The sequence below is a fragment of the Scyliorhinus canicula genome, chromosome 14 (assembly GCF_902713615.1).
Source record: "Scyliorhinus canicula chromosome 14, sScyCan1.1, whole genome shotgun sequence".
NCBI lineage: Eukaryota > Metazoa > Chordata > Chondrichthyes > Carcharhiniformes > Scyliorhinidae > Scyliorhinus > Scyliorhinus canicula.
The window spans coordinates 156791329-156815728 of NC_052159.1; the positions used below are offsets into that span (position 1 = coordinate 156791329).

The window sequence follows — 24400 nt, forward strand, 5'->3', positions numbered from 1 at the left end:
AAGAATCAGCGGGAAATTGCTATTGGAGAGATAATTCCTTTTCTTAGCCTACGGTGCAGCCGCAAGGAGCAGGAAATTTGGGAGCCAAATATTATGTACTTAATCAATCCTGCGGTCATGACACCAACCACAGCTTACCTCTCCCTGTCCCCCTGCTCCCTCCTGATTCTCTCCTACCCCACTCGCAGACACCCGTTACCACTTCAGCTGCTTCAAAGACCAGACAAACATGCTACTCCGGGTGCAAAGGTTATTGAAGGTGTTCATTTGTCACAGATTTGACCCATCACGTTAATAATTCTCCAAAGTCATTTTTCCAGTCAGCAAAGTACCTTAAAGGTCCAACAGAAAGAGCAATTAATATATTTCAAAGAATGCATTATTTAAAAGAGAGCAAGTGGAAATAATTTGCTGTTAAAGTCCTCCCACAGTCCCCTGAAAACAATGGGAAAAATATCTCATGCGTTAGAGAAGCACATGATTCTCAGTATTGGCTCCAATAAAAATTGCTCTCCAATATTTACTGTCTCGAAAAATTCAGCCAGAAAACAGGCAATTTATCATCTTCTATTAATGTGACATTGGACTTCCAATTCTGTCCATAAAATCCGTCCAAGGAACAGAAGGAGAAGGCCATTCAGTCCCTCGAGTTGTCCTAGCATTCAATGAGCTTGCGTCCAATCCGTATTTTAACCCCGTCTGTCCTTCTTGGTTGCGTAACCCTTTATCCCCTCAATTAACAAAAATCTATCAATCTTAATTTTGAAATTGTCAAGTGACCCCCAAGTGTCAACAGCATTTTTGGGGATAGAGAGTTCTAGGTTTCCACTCCCCCTTTGTGGGCGGAAGTGCTCCCTGACATCTGCCCTGAATGGCCTGATGCCCGGGTGCATTGCCAAGGTGCCAGGCTGGCAGTGCTAATGTGTCCAGGTGCCAGTAGGAGTGCCAAGGTACTGTCTTGCCCAATGCCCGCCCATCCAGGGGTCTCCAATGGCCTGGGAGGCCTCCCCAAATTCTGTTACAACTGGTCCACGTTTGTGTGGACCCGTACTAAACGGGTGCCCTGGCAAAATTTCCCAGGTGAATCCTGGGCCTCAGCAGGATTCTGGCGAATGCAGATTGAGATGTGTCGAATGGCTCACTTAAACATACCGACCTGCATCTCAGTCAGCGAGAGCGAGATCCAGATCGTGTTGCCTCGCGAGAGTCTGTTAAATCTCATGAGACGTTTCGAACGTTGCGAATCTCGTGGGAGGCCTCTTGCGAGAATCAACGGCCTCACCCCGACACCAAGCCTTACTCTCCCAAACGGAGAACCCTGCCCAGTATCTGACGTCGAGCCGGGTAAGGAAATATCAGGACAGGTAAGGAAAAGCTCGGTCAAAGAGGTAGATTTTAAAGAGACTCTTAAAGGAGGGGAGAGGGATGGAGAAGTGCAGAGGCTTAGGGAGGCGAGTCCGCAGCTGAGGGTCGAAGCAACCAACGGGCGAGCGACTGAAATCGGGGATGCCGAAGGAGCCAGAATGGGAGGAGGGCGGAGATCCCGGAGGATTGTGAGATTGGAGGAAATTACAGCGATAGGAAGGGCAGAGTCATGGAAAGATCTGAAATCAAGGGTGAGAATTTTACATCAAAGATGAAGATAGTTAAGACCGAATGCAGTAATGTCTAAAATATAAACTAAAAGATTTTTGAAAAATATTACAGGAATTGCAATATTCTTTGCAAAGGATTGGTGAGCCAAAGACTGAGCTGTCTAAAGCTACACCTGACAGCATTGAACATTGGCCCAGCAATTCCAAGGTTAAGGAAAGACAGTGGCAGATAAATCAACTCCTGGAATTGTTGGCCTAGGTATTATTTATGGACTAGAAGAGATAACAAAGTGGCAACAATGAAATAATCGTAAAATATCAAGTTTTCAACATTTTAAAATTCTTCCCCCTTGCCTTGTGCTTCATCACCTCTACCCTCCCTTCCCCCCCACCAGGAAGTCTCTCTCTAGCGACCCTGTCAAATCCTTTAATTATCTTAAACCTGTTGATCACCCCTTAATCTTCGACACTCGAAGGAGGAGTACAAACGTAGTCTGTGTGATCTGTCCTCGCAATTTAACCCCTTTAGCCCCAATATCATGCTGTTGAATCCAAAACCAATTAATTGCAACTCAGTTATTGGTACCAGCTAACCAAATATTATTTTTGTAAATGTGTGAAGAATTGATCAGTGTTTGATGATTGATTGATTGATTTATTGTCACATGTACCGAAGTACAGTGAAAAGTATTTTTCTGCAGCCAAGGGAACGTACACATTCCGAACATAGTAGACAAAAAGAATTATCGACAGAGTACATTGACAAATGGTACATCAACAAATAGTGATTGGTTACAGTGTGGAACAAGGGGCCAAACAAAGCAAATACACAAGTAAAAGCAGCATAGAGTGTTGTGAATATTAAAACTAGATCAATGTGTTCAGTACGACCAAGCTTTTGTTGGCCATCATTAAGCCGGTGCCCAATTGTTCTGTGTTTGATGACGTGAGTCTGTTTACAATTATTGCTCGCTGTGCTTGATCGGTTACGCCTGGTTGTGAACTTAGAGAAAAGTAAACAAAGCACTCTAGCACAGTGGTTAGCACTGCTGCTTCACAGTGCCCGGGTTCGATTCCCGGCTTGGGTCACAGTCTGTGCGGAGTCTGCACGTTCTCCCCGTGTCTGCGTGGGTTTCCTCCGGGTGCTCCGGTTTCCTCCCACAAGTCCCGAAAGACGTGCCTGTTAGGTAATTTGGACATTCTGAATTCTCCCTCAGTGTACCCGAACAGGTGCTGGAATGTGGCGACTAGGGGATTTTCACAGTAACTTCATTGCAGTGTTAATGTAAGCCTACTTGTGACAATAATAAAGATTATGATTATTATTAAAGCTTGAGATGGAGCTGGAAACCAGAGCTGGAAATACGGGCTGGAAAGTTTAAAGCACTGTAAATAAAACATGTTACACGCATAGAAACTAGTGTCATCTCTGCATAGCTCTGGGATATTAAATATGCAACAATTACATTATGGTAATGTTGATCAGGTTACTTTTCCTCGTCTAATGGAAAAATCTGGGTCATCAAATATGTGAGAGAGATCGAACGCAGGTCATCTCTAATCATGAATGAATTGAGCTTCTAAGATCAGCTCACTTAAGTGTAATTTATATTGAGATGAAAGAAGTGCAAGTTGAGTATGAACTGCACTAACCCTGAATAGAAATTGAAGAATATTTTCAAGGATATGTTTGAAAGATATCTATCTGCAGATAATTTAAGTGTATTCAACTTGGGACATTGGGTTATATTCTCCGTTTCAGTGGCTAAGTGCTGACGGAAGCATGGTCTTTTACGACTGAAAAACCAGCGTGAAACCCTCACTGATTCTGGCACTGGTGAGGGGCTAGCACCGGCCAATCCAAACTCCCGCCTCCCATGCTGAAAATGGCCGCAGGATGGCTGGGTCCCGGGCATACACACGGCTGCCGACCTGCAGCGGTCAAGCGGCGCTGCAACGCGCGGACCCGACCCCCACCCGCGACCCCACAGGACACCTCCTGGCCATCCCCCACCAGACCCTCCAGCGTTCGTAGAAGCCCCCCCCCCCGGCCAGCGGCACGGATCCCGGCCGAGTGTGACGGCGCTGGACGCAGTCCGCAGCCGGCACGCTGGGTTCACGAACGCTGGGACCACGCGTGTCCCGTGCCGTCGGGAACACGGACCATCGAGGGCGGAGCATCGTGGGTGGGTTGGCCAACGAGGTGCCAACGGCATTGCGACTGCGGCGCCATTTCGGAGGAGGCAGAGCGTAACTGACCAGGCACCAAACCAGCGACGGCCGTCAATTTCAGCGCCGGAGCTCATTCTCCGCCTGATCGCCGAACACGATTCCAGCGCCGGGCGATAGAGAATCCCGCACATTGTCTCCAAAGCCGGTAGCATCTCCACTTTTGAATTCTTTTTCCTCCTTTGAAATCATAGAATCCCTACAGTGCAGAAGGAGGCCACTCGGCCCATCAAGTCTGCAACGACCCTTTGAAAGAGCACTGCACCCAGGCTCACGCCCCCACCCTATCCCCGTAACTCCACCTAACCTGCACATCCCGGGACCATGGGAGGAAACCGGAGCACCCGGAGGAAACCCACGCACACACGGGGAGAAGGTGCAGACTCCGCACAGAGAGTGACCCAAGCCGGGAATCGAACCTGGGACCCTGGAGCTGTGAAGCCACACTGCTAACCACTGTGTCACCGTGAAATGCTCATCAAAGCATTCCACTTTGACCAGGCTTTTGGTCACCTGCCTCAGTATCTCCTTGTGTGTCAGAGTTAGAACATAGAACATTACAGCGCAGTACAAGCCCTTCGGCCCACGATGTTGCGCCGTCCTGTGAAACCCCTCTAAAGCCCATCTACAATATTCCCTTATCGTCCATATGTTTATCCAATGACCATTTGAATGCGTTTAGTGTTGGCGAGTCCACTACTGTTGCAGGCAGGGCATTCCACGCCCTTACTACTCTCTGAGTAAAGAACCTACCTCTGACATCTGTCCTATATCTATCTCCCCTCAATTTAAAGCTATGTCCCCTCGTGCTGGACATCACCATCCGAGGAAAAAGGCTCTCACTGTCCACTGCCTTTCTGTTATTCCTTCCAAAATGAATCACCTCACACTTTTCTGCATTAAACTCCATTTGCCACCTGTCAGCCCAGCTCTGCAGCTTATCTATGTCCCTCTGTAACTTGTAACATCCTTCTGCACTGTCCACAACTCCACCGACTTTAGTGTCATCTGCAAATTTACTCACCCATCCTTCTACGCCCTCCTCCAGGTCATTTATAAAAATGACAAACAGCAACGGCCCCAAAACAGATCCTTGTGGCACACCACTAGTAACTGGACACCAGTCAGAGCATTTCCCATCAACCACCACTCTTTGTCTTCTATCAGCTAGCCAATTTCTGATCCAAACTGCTAAATCACCCTGAATCCCATGCCTCTGTATTTTCTGCAATAGCCTACCGTGGGGAACCTTATCAAACGCTTTACTGAAATCCATATACACCACATCAACTGCTTTACCCTCATCTACCTGTTTGGTCACCTTCCCGAAGAACTCAATGACTCTGTTGAGTTACTCTGACAATGGTTCTATGAAGTGCCTTGTGATGTTTTACTTTACATTAAAGACACTGTAAAATGCAAGTTGTTATTTGTGTGGACGAGTCGCGATAAATTTCACACTCGAGTTTCATGTCCCCCATTGTGAACCAACAGTCAGGCTATCGGAGGACCAGCAAGGAAAAGGTGTCTGTAATAGTAACATACAGCAGAGAATGCTGCATGGGAGGCCTTGTAGCAGAGGGGTGCATTAATGCAGCATCATTCATTTCACTGACATGAATGAAAATTGCATTTCATGGAAAGGCGTTTAATCAGGAGCAAGATTAGTCCAGGTTTAGGCTGAACATCTTCCATCATTTTCAGAAACAAAGTGACTTATTGCAAAACGCAGCTGTTTGTGTCATCCCAGGCTGATTTGATGAGCCACCCATTCGAGACACGAGCTCCAACTGGGCTAACGGCCCTCAGACCAGGGGAACGAGCACCACATTTTCTATTGTTGATTTGGCGAAGGATTGCTGCACTTTCAGAGGGTCAGTACTGAGGGAGTGCCGCACTGTCAGAGGGTCAGTACTGAGGGAGTGCTGCACTGTCAGAGGGTCAGTACTGAGGGGGTGCCGCACTGTCAGAGGGTCAGTACTGAGGGAGTACCGCACTGTCAGAGGGTCCGTACTGAGGGAGTGCTGCACTGTCAGAGGGTCAGTACTGAGGGAGTGCTGCACTGTCAGAGGGTCCGTACTGAGGGAGTGCTGCACTGTCAGAGGGTCAGTACTGAGGGAGTGCCGCACTGTCAGAGGGTCAGTACTGAGGGAGTGCTGCACTGTCAGAGGGTCCGTACTGAGGGAGTGCTGCACTGTCAGAGGGTCAGTACTGAGGGAGTGCCGCACTGTCAGAGGGTCAGTACTGAGGGAGTGCCGCACTGTCAGAGGGTCAGTACTGAGGGAGTGCCGCACTGTCAGAGGGTCAGTACAGAGGGAGTGCTGCACTGTCAGAGGGTCAGTACTGAAGGAGCGCCGCACTGTCAGAGGGTCAGCACTGAGGGAGTGCTGCACTGTCAGAGGGTCAGTACTGAAGGTGCGCCGCATTGTCAATACACATACGACTGTGTGGCAAGATTTAACTTCAATTTGATCTATAAGTTTGTGGATGATACGACTGTCGTAGGCTGTATCTCAAACAACGACAAGTCTGACTACAGGAGGGAGATAAATCACTTGGTTGCATGGTGCACCGAAAACAACCTCTCTCTAAATGTCGGAAAGACCAAGGAACTGATCATTGACTTCAGGAAGTGCAGCACGACACACACTCCCGTCTGCATCAATGGCTCCGAAGTGGAGATGGTCGATAGCTTTAAGTTCCTGGGGGTCACCATCACCAATGGTCTGTCCCTGTCCACTTACATTGATGCAACAGTCAAGAAAGCCCAACAACGTCTCGACTTCCTACGGAAGGTAAATAAATTTGGAATGTCTGCATAAACTCTCACAATCTTCTACAGATATGCGATAGAGAGCATCTTATCCGGCTGCATCACAGCCTGGTATGGCAACTGCTCGGTCCAAGATCGCAAGAAACTGCAGAGTGTGGTGGACTCAGCCCAACGCATCACACAAGCTTGCCACCCTCATATTGATTCTGTCTACACCTCTCGCTGCCTCAGGAAGGCAGACAACATTATCAGAGACCCCTCCCACCCAGACATTGCCTTCTTCCAGACCCTTCCATCAGGCAGAAGATACAGAAATCTGAAGACCCGCACATTCAGACATAGGAACAGCTTCTTCCCCACAGCTACTAGTCTCCTCAACGACTCCCCCTCGGACTGATCTGTTCCCTGTAAGAACACTATTCACGACGCCCTATGCTGCTTTTGCTCATGTATTTGCTTTGTTTGGCCCTTATTTGTCGATGTACTTTGTCGATTATTCTTTTGGTCTACTGTGTACGTACTGTGTACGTTCGCTTGACCGCAGAAAAATGCTTTACACTGTACTATGGTACATGTGACAATCAATCAATCGATCAATCAATCAGTTACGATGCTGGCTGGAATTCTCTGACCGTTGCGATTCACCTTTCCTGCTGGGAGCGCATCCCCACCCGTGGGTTTCCCGGTGATGTGGGGTACGATGTGAAGTCCCATTGACAAGCAGCGGGAGCAGAGAATCCGCTGCCAATGAACAGTCCGCTGTCGAGAAACACGCAGCTGGGAAACCGGAGAATCAATCCCACTGCCTTTCACGTCAGACGTCAAACTGAGACCCACGTCTCCAGTCTTGATTGGGGATAGAATCTCTCTTGGGAACTACTGGGAGCTCTCCTCCAACTATATATTACATTCTTCACCAATTTGATATTGGTAAATATTTGTTGTGCTAAAACACGGAATATAAATTGACATGGAACTATACAGCAAAGAATTCCATTCTGTGGAACAGCCAGCACTAAAACAACAGGACATTCTGCCCCATTGCTCTGTGCTGATGTCTCCTCCCAACCCGTCTGCCGTATCTCCGTGCTTCAGCCCATCTTGGCCTTCCCCTTTCTCTAACGTACTTGTCTAGTTTCCTTGCCTTTTTGCGTCAGCCACTCCCAATGGAAATGAGTTCCACATTCTCGCCATTCCCTGATTAAAGAGGTTTCTCCACATTTCCGAATGGGTTTATTGGATCACTATCTTATATTTAATTTGGACTCGATCACAAATGGAAAGTTCCTCCCCCTGTTCAACCGATTCATGCTGTTAAGTAAATGCCTCAACCTTTTCAATCTCCCCCAGTAGTTGTAATCGGCGGGGATATTCTGGCATCCTTGTAAGTCCTTTATTCATTTCCCCCAGTGCTTCTGTGCGCTATTAGCAGTATGAAGACCAGAACTGTGTGGAGCCCTCGAGAGGAGGCCATTCAGCCCCCACTGGCATTCAGTTCCAGCTGACACATTTTGCTGCTTTAAATGAGAGGTAATTTTGGTAATAGAGCTTTTGACAGCTCTGTCTGAAGCACATTAAAATTTCCAAACGACGTGTGTCAAACGATAGCCTTATGATTAATAGTCTCTTACCTGTTTGCAAATGTTTCAATGGGGTGGAATGAGGCATTAGCGGAATAACTGATTCTCCTCCTCCCATAGCCACGTCAAACTCAGGCCCCCTTCCCCGTCTGGGTTGCTGATGTTCATCGTGTCGTCACAATGAAACCATGTTATTATTTGCTTATTGAGCAGATGATAATTAGGCACCTGGGTGAAGGCTTAAGTGTCTGTCAAACTACATCTGTTATAATATAGACACGAACCATGGCCTGTGATCAAAGTCAGTGAGAGTATGTTTGTCGAGAGTGACAGCCTGTTTCAGGTAATGAATACAGTTAACATTCGAGTGATTAAAGTTTCCCAAAGCTGTTGGCATTTTTCAGTAAATTAATCTCCAAATCAAATTTCCCTATGGATTTCTGTCTCGCCTCTATTGCGAGGTATGTCATTAAAATTGGTTCACAATCAACTCAGTGAAGATGATGAAACCAGCGAAATGCATGAAGCAGCTGAGACATGTGAAGGGGTTCAATTATCTCGGAGCCCTTCCTTAACTCTTTGGAGAACTGCAGGTGTGGGTCAGAAACTAACCGGCCTTGGGAGGGTGAAGGAACCACGTGCATCACAGAACGAGGCTATTCGATCCATTTTTCCTCTGCCTCCTCCTTGGGATCTCCAGTTACCATGGCGATATATTAAACTATGGGGAAAAAAACTCAAATTGTCAATTGCCACCTGGTTCCTCAGATGAGATAAATATTATTTTTTTGCGGGGGGGAATCTACCCGACTGGGGACAGAGTCCCGTAATGCGCCCAGCTCCCCCACCCCACACACATACCTGCACGCAGCACACCCAGACCCGATGACTGCCGTGCAATATATGCCAGCTTGGCAATGCCAGAGTGGCACTACCCCTGCCAGTTGGCACTGCCAGGGGCCCAGGTGACATCATCAGTGCTAGGATACCACCATGCTCACAGGGAGCCTCCAATCCCCTCGGAGATCCCCACGAGTGCCATTCCATCCAGTTCCCGTTTGTGGAGACCAGGACTTAATGCCGGTCACTCAATGTCTCAGAGGTGAGGGAGTTCAAACCCTCGCTTTGGTTAGATCGCAGGAACGCATATTAGCGTGAGGCTAGCTGTCTCGCCCTAATATGCAGTCTTAGGACTGAGTTTAGCAGGAACTTCTTCACCCAAAGGGTTGTGAATCTGTGGAATTCCTTGCCCAGTGCAGCAGTTGAGGCTCCTTCATTCAATGTTTTTAAGATAAAGATAGATAGTTTTTTGAAGAATAAAGGGATTAAGGGTTATGGTGTTCGGGCCGGAAAGTGGAGCTGAGTCCACAAAAGATCAGCCATGATCTCATTGAATGGCGGAGCAGGCTCGAGGGGCCAGATGGCCGACTCCTGCTTCTAGTTCTTATTTACCAGAAAGTGATCCCATCCACAATGGCCGGGATTCACATTCCAAAGTTTTGCAAAATCGCGTTCGATCTTGCGGGTCGCGGCGAGCCGGGTAGATCACGGAAGTGGGATTTCCCAGCATCTATTGGTCGGGTTGTGCCGTGCCGCGCTGATTTTCGGGAGCACCGCAATTGGTAGATGCCCCTTTTCCGTTGTTCCTTGATTAGATGTAGGCGTCGCTGGCTGAGCCAGTATTTGTTGCCCATTCCTAAATGCCCTTGAGCTGAATGGCTTGCTCGACTATTTCAGAGGGCAGTTGAGAGTCAACCACATTGGTCTGGATTCACAGGTAGTCCAGACTAGGTAAGGGCAGCAGATTTCCTTCCCTAAAAGGTGTTGGTGAACCAGATGCTTTTTTTATGAGAATCACCATGATTGAGCTCACGGTAGCATGGTGGTTAGCATCAATGCTTCACAGCTCCAGGGTCCCAGATTCGATTCCCGGCTGGGTCACTGTCTGTGCGGAGTCTGCGCGTCCTCCCCGTGTGTGCGTGGGTTTCCTCCGGGTGCTCCGGTTTCCTCCCACAGTCCAAAGATGTGCGGGTTAGGTGGATTGGCCATGCTAAATTGCCCGTAGTGTAAGGTTAATGGGGGGATTGTTGGGTTACGGGTATACGGGTTACGTGGGTTTAAGTAGGGTGATCATTGCTCGGCACAACATCGAGGGCCGAAGGGCCTGTTCTGTGCTGTAATGTTCTATGTTCTATGTTCTATGAGCTGGCTTATCAACTCCTGATTTTATTTATTGAATATAAGTTCTGCCACCAATTACCTTGGTGGGATTTGAACCCAGAGCATTAACCGAGGCCACTAGATGGATAGTCCATTGATATTACCACTACGCCATCATCACTCCATCAATGGGCTGTCATCCATTGTTTTAGAAATAATAACATCCACTTCATGATGAAATTTGGAGTTTGACCATTTGTTGCCTTCTCCTAGAATCTGAAAAGGGTTTTTGTGTGTGTGTCATATCAAATTCTTTGATTCAGTCAGTGTGTGTTGAGCACAAGACGATCAGAAACTTAAAAGACGTAAGGGAGGGGAAAGATTTTTGTTTTTGGAAGCAGATAAGCAGGTGAGCATTGATTATCTTTGCTTGATAATTTGTTAAAGTTGCACCTTGTTTAAGGTTGTGGATGGGATGTCAATGAAGCCAGGCTGCTTTGTCCTGGATGGTGTTGAACTTCTTGAGTGTTGTTGGAGTTGCCCCGGTCCAAGTGGGGAGTATCCCATCCCTCTCCTGACCTGTGTCTTGTAGATTTCAGGGCAGGCTTTAGGGAGTGAGGAGTTCCTCACCGCAGAATCCTCAGGCCTGTTCTTGTAGCCACAGCATTTCTATGGCTCAGTTTCTGGGATGTTGATAATGAGGGATTCAGCGGATGGTGATGCCATCGCAAGATGAGGGGCAATGGGTAGATTCCCTCTTGTTGGAAATCGTCATTGCCTGGCACTTGTGTGGCGCAAATAGTCAGAAGCTTTTTCCCAGGGTGGAAGATCCAATTACTCGGGGGGCATAGGTTTCAGGTGCAAGGGGCAAAGTTTAGAGGAGATGTACGAGGTAAGTTTATTACACAGAGGGTAGTGGGTGCCTGGAACTCGCTGCCGGAGGGGGTGATGGAAACAGGGACAATAGTGACGTTTATGGGGCATCTTGACAAATACATGAATAGGATGGGAATAGAGGGATACGGATCCCGGAAGTGTAGAAGATTTTAGTTTAGACGGGCAGCATGGTCGGCGCAGGCTTGGAGGGCCGAAGGGCCTGTTCCTGTGCTGTACTTTTCTTTGTTCTTTGAATGCTGGATTGATGCAGAGATGAGCCGTGATCATAGTGAATGCGAGCAGGCTTGAGGGGCCTTGAATTGGCGCCTTCTGTTTCTATTCCTTGTGTTGTAATGCATTGAGATAGTCGAATGAGGTAAGATAGAGATATAGAAAATAGAAGCAGGAAGAAGCCATTCGGCCCTTCGAGCCAGCTCTACCGTTCATTATAATCTTGGCTGTTCATCAAGTTCAATACCCAAAGATCAATAACCAAACTAAATCAGCCTTATGCCTTTGAGTTATCTACTTCTGCACTTCACACACAGTTGTCACAACAACAGTTATTTGACAAAGCAGCGGAAATTGCAGAGGCTGCATGAACCTTTTTCAGACAATCGCACAGCACAGTGGGAGGCCATTCAGCCCATCGTACCAGTGCTGGCTCTTTGAAAAAGCTATTCATCTAGTCCCACACCGCCCCACCCACAGTCCACCCTTCCCTGGCTCTTTCCCCATAAACCTTCCATTCCATTTCCTTCAAGGATTGATCCAATTCCCCTTTGAAAGTTACTCCTGAAACTGCTTGCGCCACCTTTTCAGGAAGGGCGTTCCAGATCGGAACAGTAGGAAAGGAATTCTCCTCTCGTCCCCTTTGGCTTTTTTAGCCAATCACCTTCAATCTGTGTCTCCTGGTTGCTGCCAATGGGAACATCTTCTCCTGATCAACTCTAACTTCCTAATTTTGAATACCTCTATTAACTCCTCCCTAGTATTGTGATAAGTGAGCTGACTGCTGTCATTACAGGATCAATGCACAAGAGAAATCACAAGATTTATAAATGTGTCTCAAGCCCTCTGCACGTTTTTATTGGTATTAAGGGCTGGAATAGAGAGAGACAGACTTTACTTTCAACATCAAAGGCAATACATCAAGCATTTCATCTTTCAAGTGTTTTATTATGTCAGGGTCCAAGGACAGTTCCAAGGTCACAGCATAGCTCGTCGCTTCATCACTGCTTCCTTGACTGATTGAAACAATTCAACACATTTCCATTCCCAGTAAACACCTGCTACATCACTTTATGTATGACAATTGTGAGACCTTCAAAGCAAATACAAGCTGTTCCGTCTTTAAAGGAATCCACCTGTAACCCTGATTCTCCTCGCTGCGCCGTTGACGGTCATGCCTTCAGCTGCCTGGGCCTGACACGCCGGAACTTCCTTATAGAGTCACAGCACAGAACGAGGCCCTTCGGCACATTGCGTCTGCGCCTGAGATCGAGCACCTATCTATTCTAATCCCGTTTTCATAGAATCATAGAATTTACAGCGCAGAAGGAGGCCATTCAGCCCATCCAGTCTGCACCAGCCCTTGGAAAGAGCGCCCTACTCAAGCCCCATGCCTCCATGCTATCCCCGTAACCCCACCTCACCTTGTTTGGACAGTAAGGGGCAATTTAGCACGGCCAATCCAACTAAACTGCTCATCTTTGGACTGTGGGAGGAAACCGGAGCACCCGGAGGAAACCCACACAGACACGGGGGAGAGAACTTGCAGACTCCGCACAGGCCCAAACCGGGAATCGAACCTGGGACTCTGGAGCTGTGAAGCAACCGTGCTAACCACTATGCTACTGTGCTAGCACTCGATCCATAGCTCTGTATGCTGAGGCGTTTCAAGTGTTCATCGAAATGCTTCTTAAACAAGAGGGTTCCTGCCTCTATCATCCTTTCAGGCAGCAAGTTCCACCTTCCCATCACCCTCTGGGTGAAAAGGTTTTTCCTCATATCCTCCCTAAGTCTCCGTCCCTGACCTTAAATCTATGCCCCCTGGTCATTGATAGGTAATGAATGTGCAAATGCAATAATATTTTGACACTCATAGGAGGATGAAGACAAATTGCCGTTTTCATTAGAAGGGGGCGACAGTGTCGAAGTGGTATGGCTGTTGGACTAGTAATCCAGAGACCCAGAGCCGTGCTCCGCGGACCAGGGTTCGAATCCCACCATGAATTTGAATTGAATGAAAAAAAACTGGAATTAAAAGTCGAAAGGTGACCATGAAGCCATTGTCAATCATCGCAAAAACCCATCTGGTTCACCAATGTCCTTCAGGGAAGGAAATTTGTCGTCCTTACCCGGTCTGGCCTACAGGTGACTCCAGATCCACAGCGATGTGATTGACTCTTAAATTACCTCCGGGATAGGCAATAAATGCTGGCCCAGCCAGCGACGCTCATATCCCGTGAATGAATAAAAAAGGCAGAGGGGAGGAAATTGTTCAGTAAGTTGTGGCGATTCACAACAAATGGAGGGACAAATGCAGGTTCAGTCGGCAGTTAGGCAGGCAAATGCAATGTAACATTCATGTCAAGAGGGCTAGAATACAAGACCAGGGATGTACTTCTGAGGCTGTACAAGGCTCTGGTCAGACCCCATTTGGAGTATTGTGAGCAGTTTTGGGCCCCGTATCTAAGGAAGGATGTGCTGACCTTGGAAAAGGTCCAGAGGGAGGTTCACAAGAATGATCCCTGGAATGAAGAACTTGACGTATGAGGAACGGTTGAGGACTCTGGGTCTGTACTCGTTGGAGTTCAGAAGGATGAGAGGGAATCTTATTGAAAATTACAGGATACTGCGAGGCCCGGATAGAGTGGACTTGGAGAGGATGTTTCCACTTGTATGAAAAACTAGAACCAGAGGACACCATCTCAGACTAAAGGGACGATCCTTTAAAACGGAGATGAGGAGGAATATTTTCAGGCAGAGGGTGGTGAATCTGTGGAACCCTTTGCCGCAGAAGGCTGTGGAGGCCAAATCACTGAGTGTCTTTAAGACAGAGATAGATAGGTTGTTGATCAATGAGGGGATCAGGGGTTATGGGGAGAAGGCAGGAGAATGGGGATGAGAAAATCTCAGCCATGATTGAATGGCGGAGCAGACTCGATGGGCCGAGTGGCCTAATTCTGCTCCTATGTCTTATGGTCTTATCTCCTCATCGCCACACATTTCTGAAGGATTTATATATCGATAAAGCTGAGGGCCATTAAACAGCAAAATCTGGACCAATGCTACAGAATAAGTGCTTCTTCTAATCTTTGCCTTCATGGTGATTAACCTGCTGATTGACCGTTTTATTCAGGAAAGTGCCAGTGTGGGCAGTGTTCCTGCTTCCCACCGGGAGATAGACGTGTCTACGGAAAATCCTGTGAATGCGATGACCGCCTGTGTGAGGACAGCGAAGGAATTATCTGTGGTGGTGAGTGATTTCACTTTTGTTCTGTAATGCATGCGGAGAATTGGACATCGCCTCTAAGTGCAGAAATCGTCTTTATTCACTGAACTTTCACTAAGTTCTTATGGACCTTCCTCTACCTCGGAATTGACGGACTGCACCCAGAATGTCTGTCACTTCCGGATTGAACGGTTGTCTGTTGTGACTGTAGAGGCTGATTCATGAGTGGCATTCGCTTCCGCAGCTGGCACAGATCAATGGCGTTGGCCAGGTGTCAACGGATGTTTTTTTTCCTTCCCTCTTCCGCCATCTGGTCATTTGTTTTGTCCTCTGCTTTTTCCGCACCTGTCCTAACTGCTCGTCTCCAGCCACTGTGGTCAGAATTTCCCATCAATCAACTCTGATCCCAATCAGCTTGAAGTCTCATTAGTATGAGACATATGTGTGTCGTAATCATTGCCAGTGATTCAGCCAGGGATACGTCTGAAACAACTACGTCTTCATTTGTTTTGCTGGGGGGGGGGGGGGGGGGGGGGGGGGGGGGGGGGGGGGGGGGGAGGTGGGGGACGGTTGACCATTGCTGGCAGGAACACTCTGGCCGGGATTCTCCGACCCCGCACCGGGTCGGATAATCCTCGGGGGGGGGGGGGGGCGAGAATCGTGCCCCAATGCCGGCTTCCCGATTTCCCCCCGTCGATTCTTGGGCGCCTGCGGGATACCCGCCGATGGAAACCCCCCCCCCCCCCCCAGCAATGCACCGCTACCCGATGGGCCGAGTGGCTGACGAGTTTGCTGTGGGTTACTGAGCTCCCACACGGTGGGTCTTGGAAGGTGAGTCTGCGGAGGCCGTCCCGGAGGGCGGGGGGGGGGGGGGGGGGGGGGGGGAGGGGGGGGGGATCCGACCCCAAAGGGGGGGGGGGGGTGACCCCCACAGAGGCCTGGCCCGCGATCGGGGCTGACCGATCGGCGGGCGGGCTGGTTCCGTGGGGGCCTTCTTTCCTCCGCGCCGGGCCCCTGCAGGTCTCCGCCATATGGTCCGGGGGCCGGTGCGGAGAAGGGAACCATCACGCATGCGCGGAAATACTCCGGCCATAGCGCGCATGTGTGAACGCGTGCCGGCTGTCCCGCGCCGGCTGGAGCGGCGGGGACCACTCCGGCGCCGACCTTGCCCCCTAGAAAGGGGAGCATTCCCCATTATTGGGGACCGTTGATGATGGAGTGGTTGGTGCCGGTTTTCACGCTGGCGTAGGGACATAGCCCCATTATTGGAGAATCCCGCCCAGTATCGTATTCATCTATTACCTATTACCCACCCAGAAGTCCCTCAATGAGCGTGTGGTGGTTCAGTGGATGGAGCTCGCACTTCAGAGTCACAAGGTTCTAGTTTCAAGTCCTATTCCAGGACTTCAGCACAACAACCCAGACTGACACGAGTACTGTACCGAGGGGGTGCTGCACGGTGGGAGGTGACATCCCTCAGGCGAGATGTTAACTGAGGCCCCTGTTTGCAGCACTGTTTTGAATAAAAGCAGGGGCATTCTCTGGAGTGCCATGGCTAATATTAACCCTTCTTCAACACCACAAAGAAACAGATACTCTGGTCGTTATCATTGGGGAGGGGTTGGTATTTTTACTAGACAAGAAATCCAGAGTTCCAGGTGAAAGCTCTGGTGAGCTGGGTTTGAATCCTGCCAAGGTAGAATCCTGATGGTAAAATTGGAATTCTATACAAATCTGCAATTAAAGGATTAAGGATGACCATTGTCGATTGTTGTAAAATCCCATCTGGTTCACAAATATCCTTTAGGGAAGGAAATCTGCCGTCCTTACCCGGTCTGGCCTACATGTGACTCCAGAACCACAGCAATGTGGTTGACTCTTAAATGCCCCTCTAATGGCCCAGCAAGTCATTCATAGAATCATAGATTCACTACAGTGCAGAAGGAGGCCATTTGGCCCATCGGGCCTGCACCCACCCTCTCAAAGAGCACCCTACCTAAGCCCTCTCCCCCATAATCCCACCTGACCGTTGGACAATAAGGGGCAATTTAGCATTGACCAATCTACCTAACCTGCACATCGTTGGACTGTGGGAGGAACCCGGAGCACCCGGAGGAAACCCACGCAGACACGGGGAGAACGTGCAACTCCACACAGACAGTCAACCGAAGTCGGAATCGAATCTGGGTCCTCGGTGTAGTGAGGCAGCAGTGCTATCCACTGTGCCAATGTGCCGCCACTCAGTTCAAGAGCAATCAACGTTGGGCAATACATTCTAGTCCAGCCATTGCTGCCATAGCCATTGAATGAATATTGTAGAGTACCCATTTTTTTTTCCAATTCAGGGGCAACCTAGCATGGCCAATCCACCTACTCTGTGCATCTTTAGGTTGTTGAATGAATATTTTAAAGAATTGCTAATTGTGGAATTTTGCTGTGTACAAATTGGCTGTATTTCTGACATTTCATCAGTGATGACACAAAAAATACTTTGTTGGCTGTAAAGCGCTTCGACATGTGCGGTGGTCATGAAAGGTACAAATTGTTTCTTCATTTACTCTTGAGAAGGTGGTGGTGAGCTGTCTTCTTGAACCGCTGCAGTCCAGGTGGTGTAGGTACACCCACTGTGCTGTTAGGGAGGGGGGTTCTCCGGGGCTTTGGCCCTGCGACAGTGATTTAGCCAGGGTGGTGTGTGATTTGGAGGGGAACTTGGAATTGTTAAATCTTCTGAAAGGACACTGATTGTTTGGTCTTTATCTGGAATGACATTACAGCAGCTTCTGAAAGCTGAGAGTTGGGAACAATGACACCGATCGATAAAAAAGTGACACAGCAAACTAACTCCATTCATCTCATTGTCATAACGCATGGCAACTGAAGGTTGGAAACTGTGTTGTGAAATGCACAGCAATTTGATTCATCAAATCTGCAAACAAACCATGATTCAAATGGAAGGGGAGATCAAACACTTTGTGTGGTCATTAATGCGTGACAATCCAATGGGAAGAAGTACAGACCAATCACAAGGCAATAATTTATAGTTAAGCTGACAACAAGCCCATGCTGGCTTTATCAGTTGGGTCTGTGAACTTGGCAGTCCCGGGAACATTCCCCACGTTGCAATTCACAATCCGTAATTACATCCATGTTCCTACATGAAATTCTCACACGTTCTGAGAATGTATCCCCCACAGGAGATGTCCCAGCAATATTGCTGGGATAGGAAATGCTCAAGATTATCCATGTCATTAAGTTAGTGTTAGATTTTTTGCAGATCGGATTTGGTATCACTGATTTTTTATGGGTGGGATCTAACGGGAAGGTTTCTAGGTGTGGTCGGGAGCGGGAAATGCGGGTGTTATCCCAAGGAAAACCCGGTGATGCACAATCAGTGGACACGAAACGTAGGTGAAGTCCGAAACGAAAGGCTTTAATTAGCAAGAAGTGAGCCCGGCAGCAGACGTACAGGAAATGACCTGGCTGCAGGGGAACACGGGTTCTTATAACCCACCTCGTAGGCGGAGCTACCTTCCTCTTAGCCAATAGGGATAAGAAGCACACACGATACCTGGGCCAATGGGCAGCGAGCCCTCTGCACCAATGGCAGCTCACACTCCCAGGTAATGTAATACCCCTAGTCATACTACCACCCACGGCAAGGCCATCCCCGGTATCGAACGTTAATTGGGGCACATAATGATGCCCCACGGTCAGGCCAGAAAAGACTGTCCCGCTCATTCGCCAGGACTGCGCTCAGCAATTCCCGGCTAATGAGGGGGAGCAGCTCTTCAACTGAATCCGCAGGGCAAATCCCAGACAGCTCGCAGCCACGTCATCGCGCAGACCACACCCAAGTTTTGAAGACTCCGACCTGGCACGGAGGAGTCCAGACCGGAAACCCTGCCCTCCCCGAGGGGGCGGAGGGTCAGCCATGGGTCAGCTCGCGCCGCCTGCGAGGCAGTGCGGGGCGTGTAGCCAGGAGGATCGCCACCCAGTGCTACATGAGAAGCTACATGACCTCCATCAGGCCACACGGGTGAGTTGGCATCGGAAGGAGAAGGTGTTAAGCTGGGCGAAGCAGAAGCGCGAGGTGCAGTGGGATGGTGCTGGAGTTCGGATCTACCAGGACTCGACGGTGAAGTTGGCAAAAAGACGAGCAGCGTTCGGATGAGTGAAGGTCACTGCACAAAAAGGGGGTGCGATTTGGTATGGTATACCCGGCGAAGCTGAGGGTGACGTATGATGCTAAAGACTTTTATTTCGAGACAGCGGATGCGGCTGAGGCGTTCGGACGGGCAGAAGGCTTGGGACAGACGTGAGGAGCGGAGCTGGAAGAGAGACTGTGGACTGTGATTGGGGAGCTGGAAAATGCATAAATGCTATAACTTTCTTTTTACTGACGTGTACTGTAATTTACTTCTCTACACATTGTTACAGAGTTTAAGTTATTATTTGGGTTGATTGGCGTTCTGTGTTGCGATGGTTACATCTTATTTAAATGAACTGTATGGATTGGATTGCTGTTTTTGTTTTTTCTTTCTGGGACTGGGTGGGAGGGGACGGTATACCTGGCGGGGGGAGCCACCCACGCTAACTAACTAAAGTCGGCTAGTGAACGGAGGTGAGAGGAGAGGAGGGCTGCGGACGTTGGAGGCTGGATAGCAGGCGTCAATGGGCCTACGAGGGGAGCGAGAGGGGGGGAAGGGATGGATGTTGGGGGATGTTGTTTCAGGGGAAATGTAGGGGGGGGTTCTCAGGAGGGGGGGAAGGGGTTCGATGTTAACAATGGACAGAGATGGGTCAGGCTTATGGGGCAGGGCCCGGGGGTATGTTGATGGTGGATAAGAAAGGTTGGGGGGGTGAGAGACCCCCAGTAAGGATAGTCACGTGGAACGAGAGGGGGTTAGGAGGTCCGGTCAAGAGGTCAAGTGTGCTTGCGCATCTTAAAAGTTTGAAAGCCGATGTGGCAATGCTGCAGGAGACTCACTGGAGGGTGAAGGACCAGGTGAGACTTAAAAAGGGCTGGGTTAGCCAAGTGTTTCCCTCTGGATTTGATGGAAGGGCTCGAGGGGTAGTGGTGTTGGTCAGCAAAAGAGTACGCTTCCAGATGGAGAAGGTAGTGGCAGATCAGGGGGGTAGATATGTGATTGTGACAGGGGCGCTGGAGGGGAGATTAAGTGTATACGGTCCCAATTGGGACGATGTGGGATTCGCAAAGAAGGTGTTTGGAGCCATTACCGACTTGGACACACACAAACTGATAGTGGGGGGGGGGGGGGACTGGAACCTGGCGCAGGAGCCACGGTTGGACAGGTCACGGCCGCGCTCGCTGGTCCCATCGGGGGGGGCAAAGGTGCTGGCTGGGCTAATGGTGGAAATGGGAGGGGTGGACCCTTGGAGGTTTCTGCACCCGAGGGAATGGGAGTACTCGTTTTTCTCAGCGGTCCATAAGGTATACTCGCAGATCGACTTTTTCGTGGTGGGGAAGGCTTTGCTGGCTAAGGTTAAAGGGTCGGAATACTCGGCAATTGCTGTGTCAGATCAAGCTCCACATTGGATGGATATGGTACTGCAGAAGGGGGTAGCGCAGAGGCTGGGGTGGAAATTAAATGTGGGACTTTTGGGACCAAGGGTTCTGTGAGAAAATTGAAAAGGTAATTGAGGAATATGTAGGTTTCAGCTGTACGGGTGAGGTGTCGAAGGCAGTTGTCTGGGAGGCTCTAATGGTGGTGGTCAGGGGTGAGGTGATTTTGTTTAAGGCCAGGGTGGGCAAAGAGGAGAAGTTGGAGCGGCAGCGGGTAATAGATCAGCTGTTGGAGGCAGATAGGAGTTATGCAGAAGATGGGGACCCAGCGAAGCTGGAAAAGAGGAAGGAACTACAGGCGAGCTTCGACCGACTGTCCACCAGGAAGGCGGTACGCCAAGGGATGCAGTTTACAAACATGGAGATAAGTATGTTAGCAAGTCAGCTCCGGAGGGAGGCAGCGGTAAGGGAAATTCTTCAGGTAAGGGATAGGGCCGAGAAGTTGGTGGTGGCTCCGGATCTGATTAACAAGGTTTTTGAGGAATTCTACGAGAGGTTGTACAGGTCAGAGCCACCCGGGGGAGACCGTGAGATGCTGCAATTTCTAGAAGGGTTGGAGTACCCGAGGCTAGGGGAGGGAGACAACAGGTACAACATCACTAGTTTGGTGGGGAGAGTGAAAGCCGACCTGGCGAGGTGGGATGGTCTCCCTCTGTCACTGGCGGGTCGGGTACAGGTGGTTAAAATAAATGTGTTGCTGCGATTTCTGTTTATTTTTCAATGCCTACCGATTTTCCTGCCAAAGGCCTTTTTCAGAGAGATTGAGGGAAGGATTACCTCGTTCATATGGGGAGGGAAGGTGGCCAGAGTTAGAAAGGTGCTGCTACAGAGGGGAAGGCAGGTAGGGGGTTTGGGTCTCCCAAACCTGATGTATTATTACTGGGCGCCGAATGTGGAGAAGGTGCGGAGCTGGGTCAGAGGGGTTGATTCCAAATGGGTCAGAATGGAGGAGAGTTTGTGCAGGGGGTCGGGATTTAAGGAGCTAGCAACAGCGCCGCTCCCGATGGCCCCGGGGAAATTGGATTAATGGAAGGAGGTTTTTAGGGTAAATTCTAAAGTGGTGCATGTGAAACTGGACCCGGGCCCCCGGGAGGCCATATTCGGGGTGTCGGACCAGCCAGGGTTGGAAACGGGTGCGGAGGCAGATGGAGCCTTCGCCTCGTTGATCGCCCGAAGGTGGATCCTGCTGGGATGGAGAGCAGCCTCTCCACCCTGTGCCCTGGCGGGGCGGGGGGACCTGTTGGAATTCTTGACTCTTGAGAAGGTTAAGTTTGAACTGAGGGGAAGCTCAGAGGGGTTCTACAATTCATGGGCATTATTCATTATGTACTTTCAAGAACTGGATAACATCGAACATTAGTTGGGGGGTGTGGGTGGGAGGGTTTGGGGGAGGGGGGCTGTGTGTGTTAATGGCGACTATGGGTGACCCCTGATTCCTTTTTGTCATTTGTTTGTGTGAATGTGCGGGCTAATGTTTGGGGTTTGGTGGGAGGATGGGATGGTTGTTATTGATATGGAGAGTGACATATTTGTTACTGATTATTGTTTATTGTTGGTGGGTGTAAAGTTGGGAGAAAATGTGAAAAAGGAGGAGAATAAAAATATTTTTTAAAAATTGCCCTTAGTTAGGAGGGGTTATTGGGTTACGGGGATAGGGTGGAAGTGAGGGCTTAAGAGGGTCGGTGCAGACTCGATGGGCCGAATGGCCTCCTTCTGCACTGTATGTTCTATGTTCTATTCTGTGTATTGGAGGGAGACACACAGAATGCTGGACTTGGAACCAGTGTTGGCCGGGGGCACAAGGGCTGATGGGTGAACAGGACTTGCCATAAGTTGTGAGACTGGAAGCAGAAATTTAAACAACAGTTAACAGAGGGAACAACATTGGAGTTGACAACATCCTATAGAAATAATAATATTGCAACACTGACATTAAATGCAAGGTTCTAACTGTTAGGCATCTGAAACAAGATGAACTAATTAACTGACATTTAAAAAAATAAGAACAAAGGTTACCAACCGGGCCAAGATTGAAGTGAACTAGAGGGGACCGACTTCGATACTGGCATCACTCATCGGGACCGATGGAAGCAGGTCATGAATTTTGGCAGAATTAGAGATGTTTAAAGATTGGTCCAACAAGAGAGAATAGGTTGTTTGGTGCTGGTAAATAAGGATATTTTTCAACACAGTGGCAAACTATTTTCCGATTGTTTGTAAAGTTTTTGTTGTATTTTTTGCTGATTTTAATTATTTTTCAATAACTGTACGAAACAACTTAGCACATTGAAAGTGAATATAGCGTTTTTTGATCAATTACTGAACTTCAAATCAAACCTCTGTTAAGGAAAGGGAATCACTCCCGTGAAAGAAATTTCATTGATGGCTCCACAGATCTAATTGCAGCTCAGGCTAAAGTTCCGGACATCACTGTAAACTGATACATTTGAGTTTGTATCAATATTCTGTCCATGTGTCCCTGGTCGTTGTGTACATTGCACTGGGATAATTGGACAAGTCCAAACATTTTGAGCTGCTGTGACCTGCAATCAATAGCAAGGGCCAGTTAACAGCAAGGTGACTGAATTTATTCAAGCTTCTTCCAGACTTTGATTAAACAGTATGCAAGGGTCCCAGATGGATACAACCACTGATTACAAATGAGCATTATGATCCATAAGTCAATAAATGAAACAATTTGAAGAGCTGCAAGGCAATTGGAAATTTCTCAAGGTTCCGGCTTTCATGGATGCTTCTTGGCTTGGAGTAAGTTTTGACAGCTAAAGCTGAATTTGTAAATTGAGAGTACAGTTTACTTTTAACATGTGGTCATTCTGTGCTCACCCACTCAACAGGCAATGGCATCTGTTCATGTGGTAGATGTATCTGCAATGATGATTGGTTTGGGAAATACTGTCACCATCCGAGGATTTGCAGCATGTCAGAGGGAAGGAGCAGGAGACTGTGCGAGTCATTCAATGGAATAATGTGCTCTGGCAAGGGTGAGCACCTTTCCTTTAACTCTTGAGATTATTGTCTACCATTGATGTTTTTAATGTAGAACTATAAGGCAGAGAAGGAGGCCATTTGGCCCATCGGGCCTGTACTGAACAAAGAACAATATAGCGCAGGAACAGGCCCTTTGGCCCTCCAAGTCATGATACCAACCTTTGTCAAAACCTTCAGCACTTCCTTGTGCCGTATCCCTCTATCCCCGTCCTATCCATGTGTTTGTCAAGATGCCTTTTGAACGCCGTTAATGTATCTGCTTCCACAACCTCCCCTGGCAGCACGTTCCAGGCACTCACCACCCTCTGGGTAAAAAACCTGCCTCGCACATCTCCTCTAAACTTTGCCACACGGACCTTAAACCTATGCCCCCTGGTGACTGACCCCTCCACCCTGGGAAAGAGTGCCTGCCCATCCACTCTATCCATGCCCCTCATAATCTTGTAGACCTCCATCAGGTCACCCCTCAACCTCTGTCTTTCTAATGAAATAACAAATACGACTGGTCTGTGGTTTTTCCTGTTGGCACCCTTCCATCTATGAGAGCTGATGGGTACAGAGGAAGCAGTCCGTGTAGCTGGGGGTCTTCATTTGGCTGTGGAGACCTGTCCTTAAGAGGCAGGTTCAACCACAAACTCCACGCATCAAGCTGCCATGTGACATTGTGAGTCGTTGTTTTCAGCATTGGCACCCATCGCCAAGCCTTTGCAGATGCTAGTCACCATGGTGGCCCATGCTAGGCCACGGGAGCCGGCATCACTTCCCTCTTTCACCAGCTAGTGGCATCCAGGTGCAACAGTTGATGTCTAGGGCATTCATGTCACATGTGCAAGCATTCTTGAAATATAGCCTTGGGCACCCCACTGGTTACGTGTGTCCGGCAACCCCACCAGATAGAAGGTGTATGTGACCATCTTACATCCTGCAGACATGCCTGACCCACCAAAGCACCCAGTGTTTGGCTAATGCCAACTCACTTGGCATTGAGGGGTCTGCCACATTCATGGAAGTGTCCCAACGTACCCCTAATGCACCACAGGCAACAAAGATGGAAATTATTGACCGGCATCTCCTGGTGGCTATGGGTCGTGGATGTATCACAGCCAAACATCAGGGTGCTGAAAACACAGGCTTCAT

General features: G+C 48.8%; 1 protein-coding gene across 1 annotated transcript in view; it reads left to right on the top strand.

Annotated features, from left to right (window-relative positions):
* itgbl1 (integrin, beta-like 1) overlaps positions 1–24400 on the top strand; it is a 229780-nt gene that overhangs the window by 169087 nt on the left and 36293 nt on the right. Inside the window, exons 8-9 of the mRNA XM_038818664.1 lie at positions 14578–14694; positions 23110–23256. Of these exons, the coding sequence (XP_038674592.1) occupies positions 14578–14694; positions 23110–23256 (264 nt within the window). The remainder of the gene's footprint in view (positions 1–14577; positions 14695–23109; positions 23257–24400) is intronic.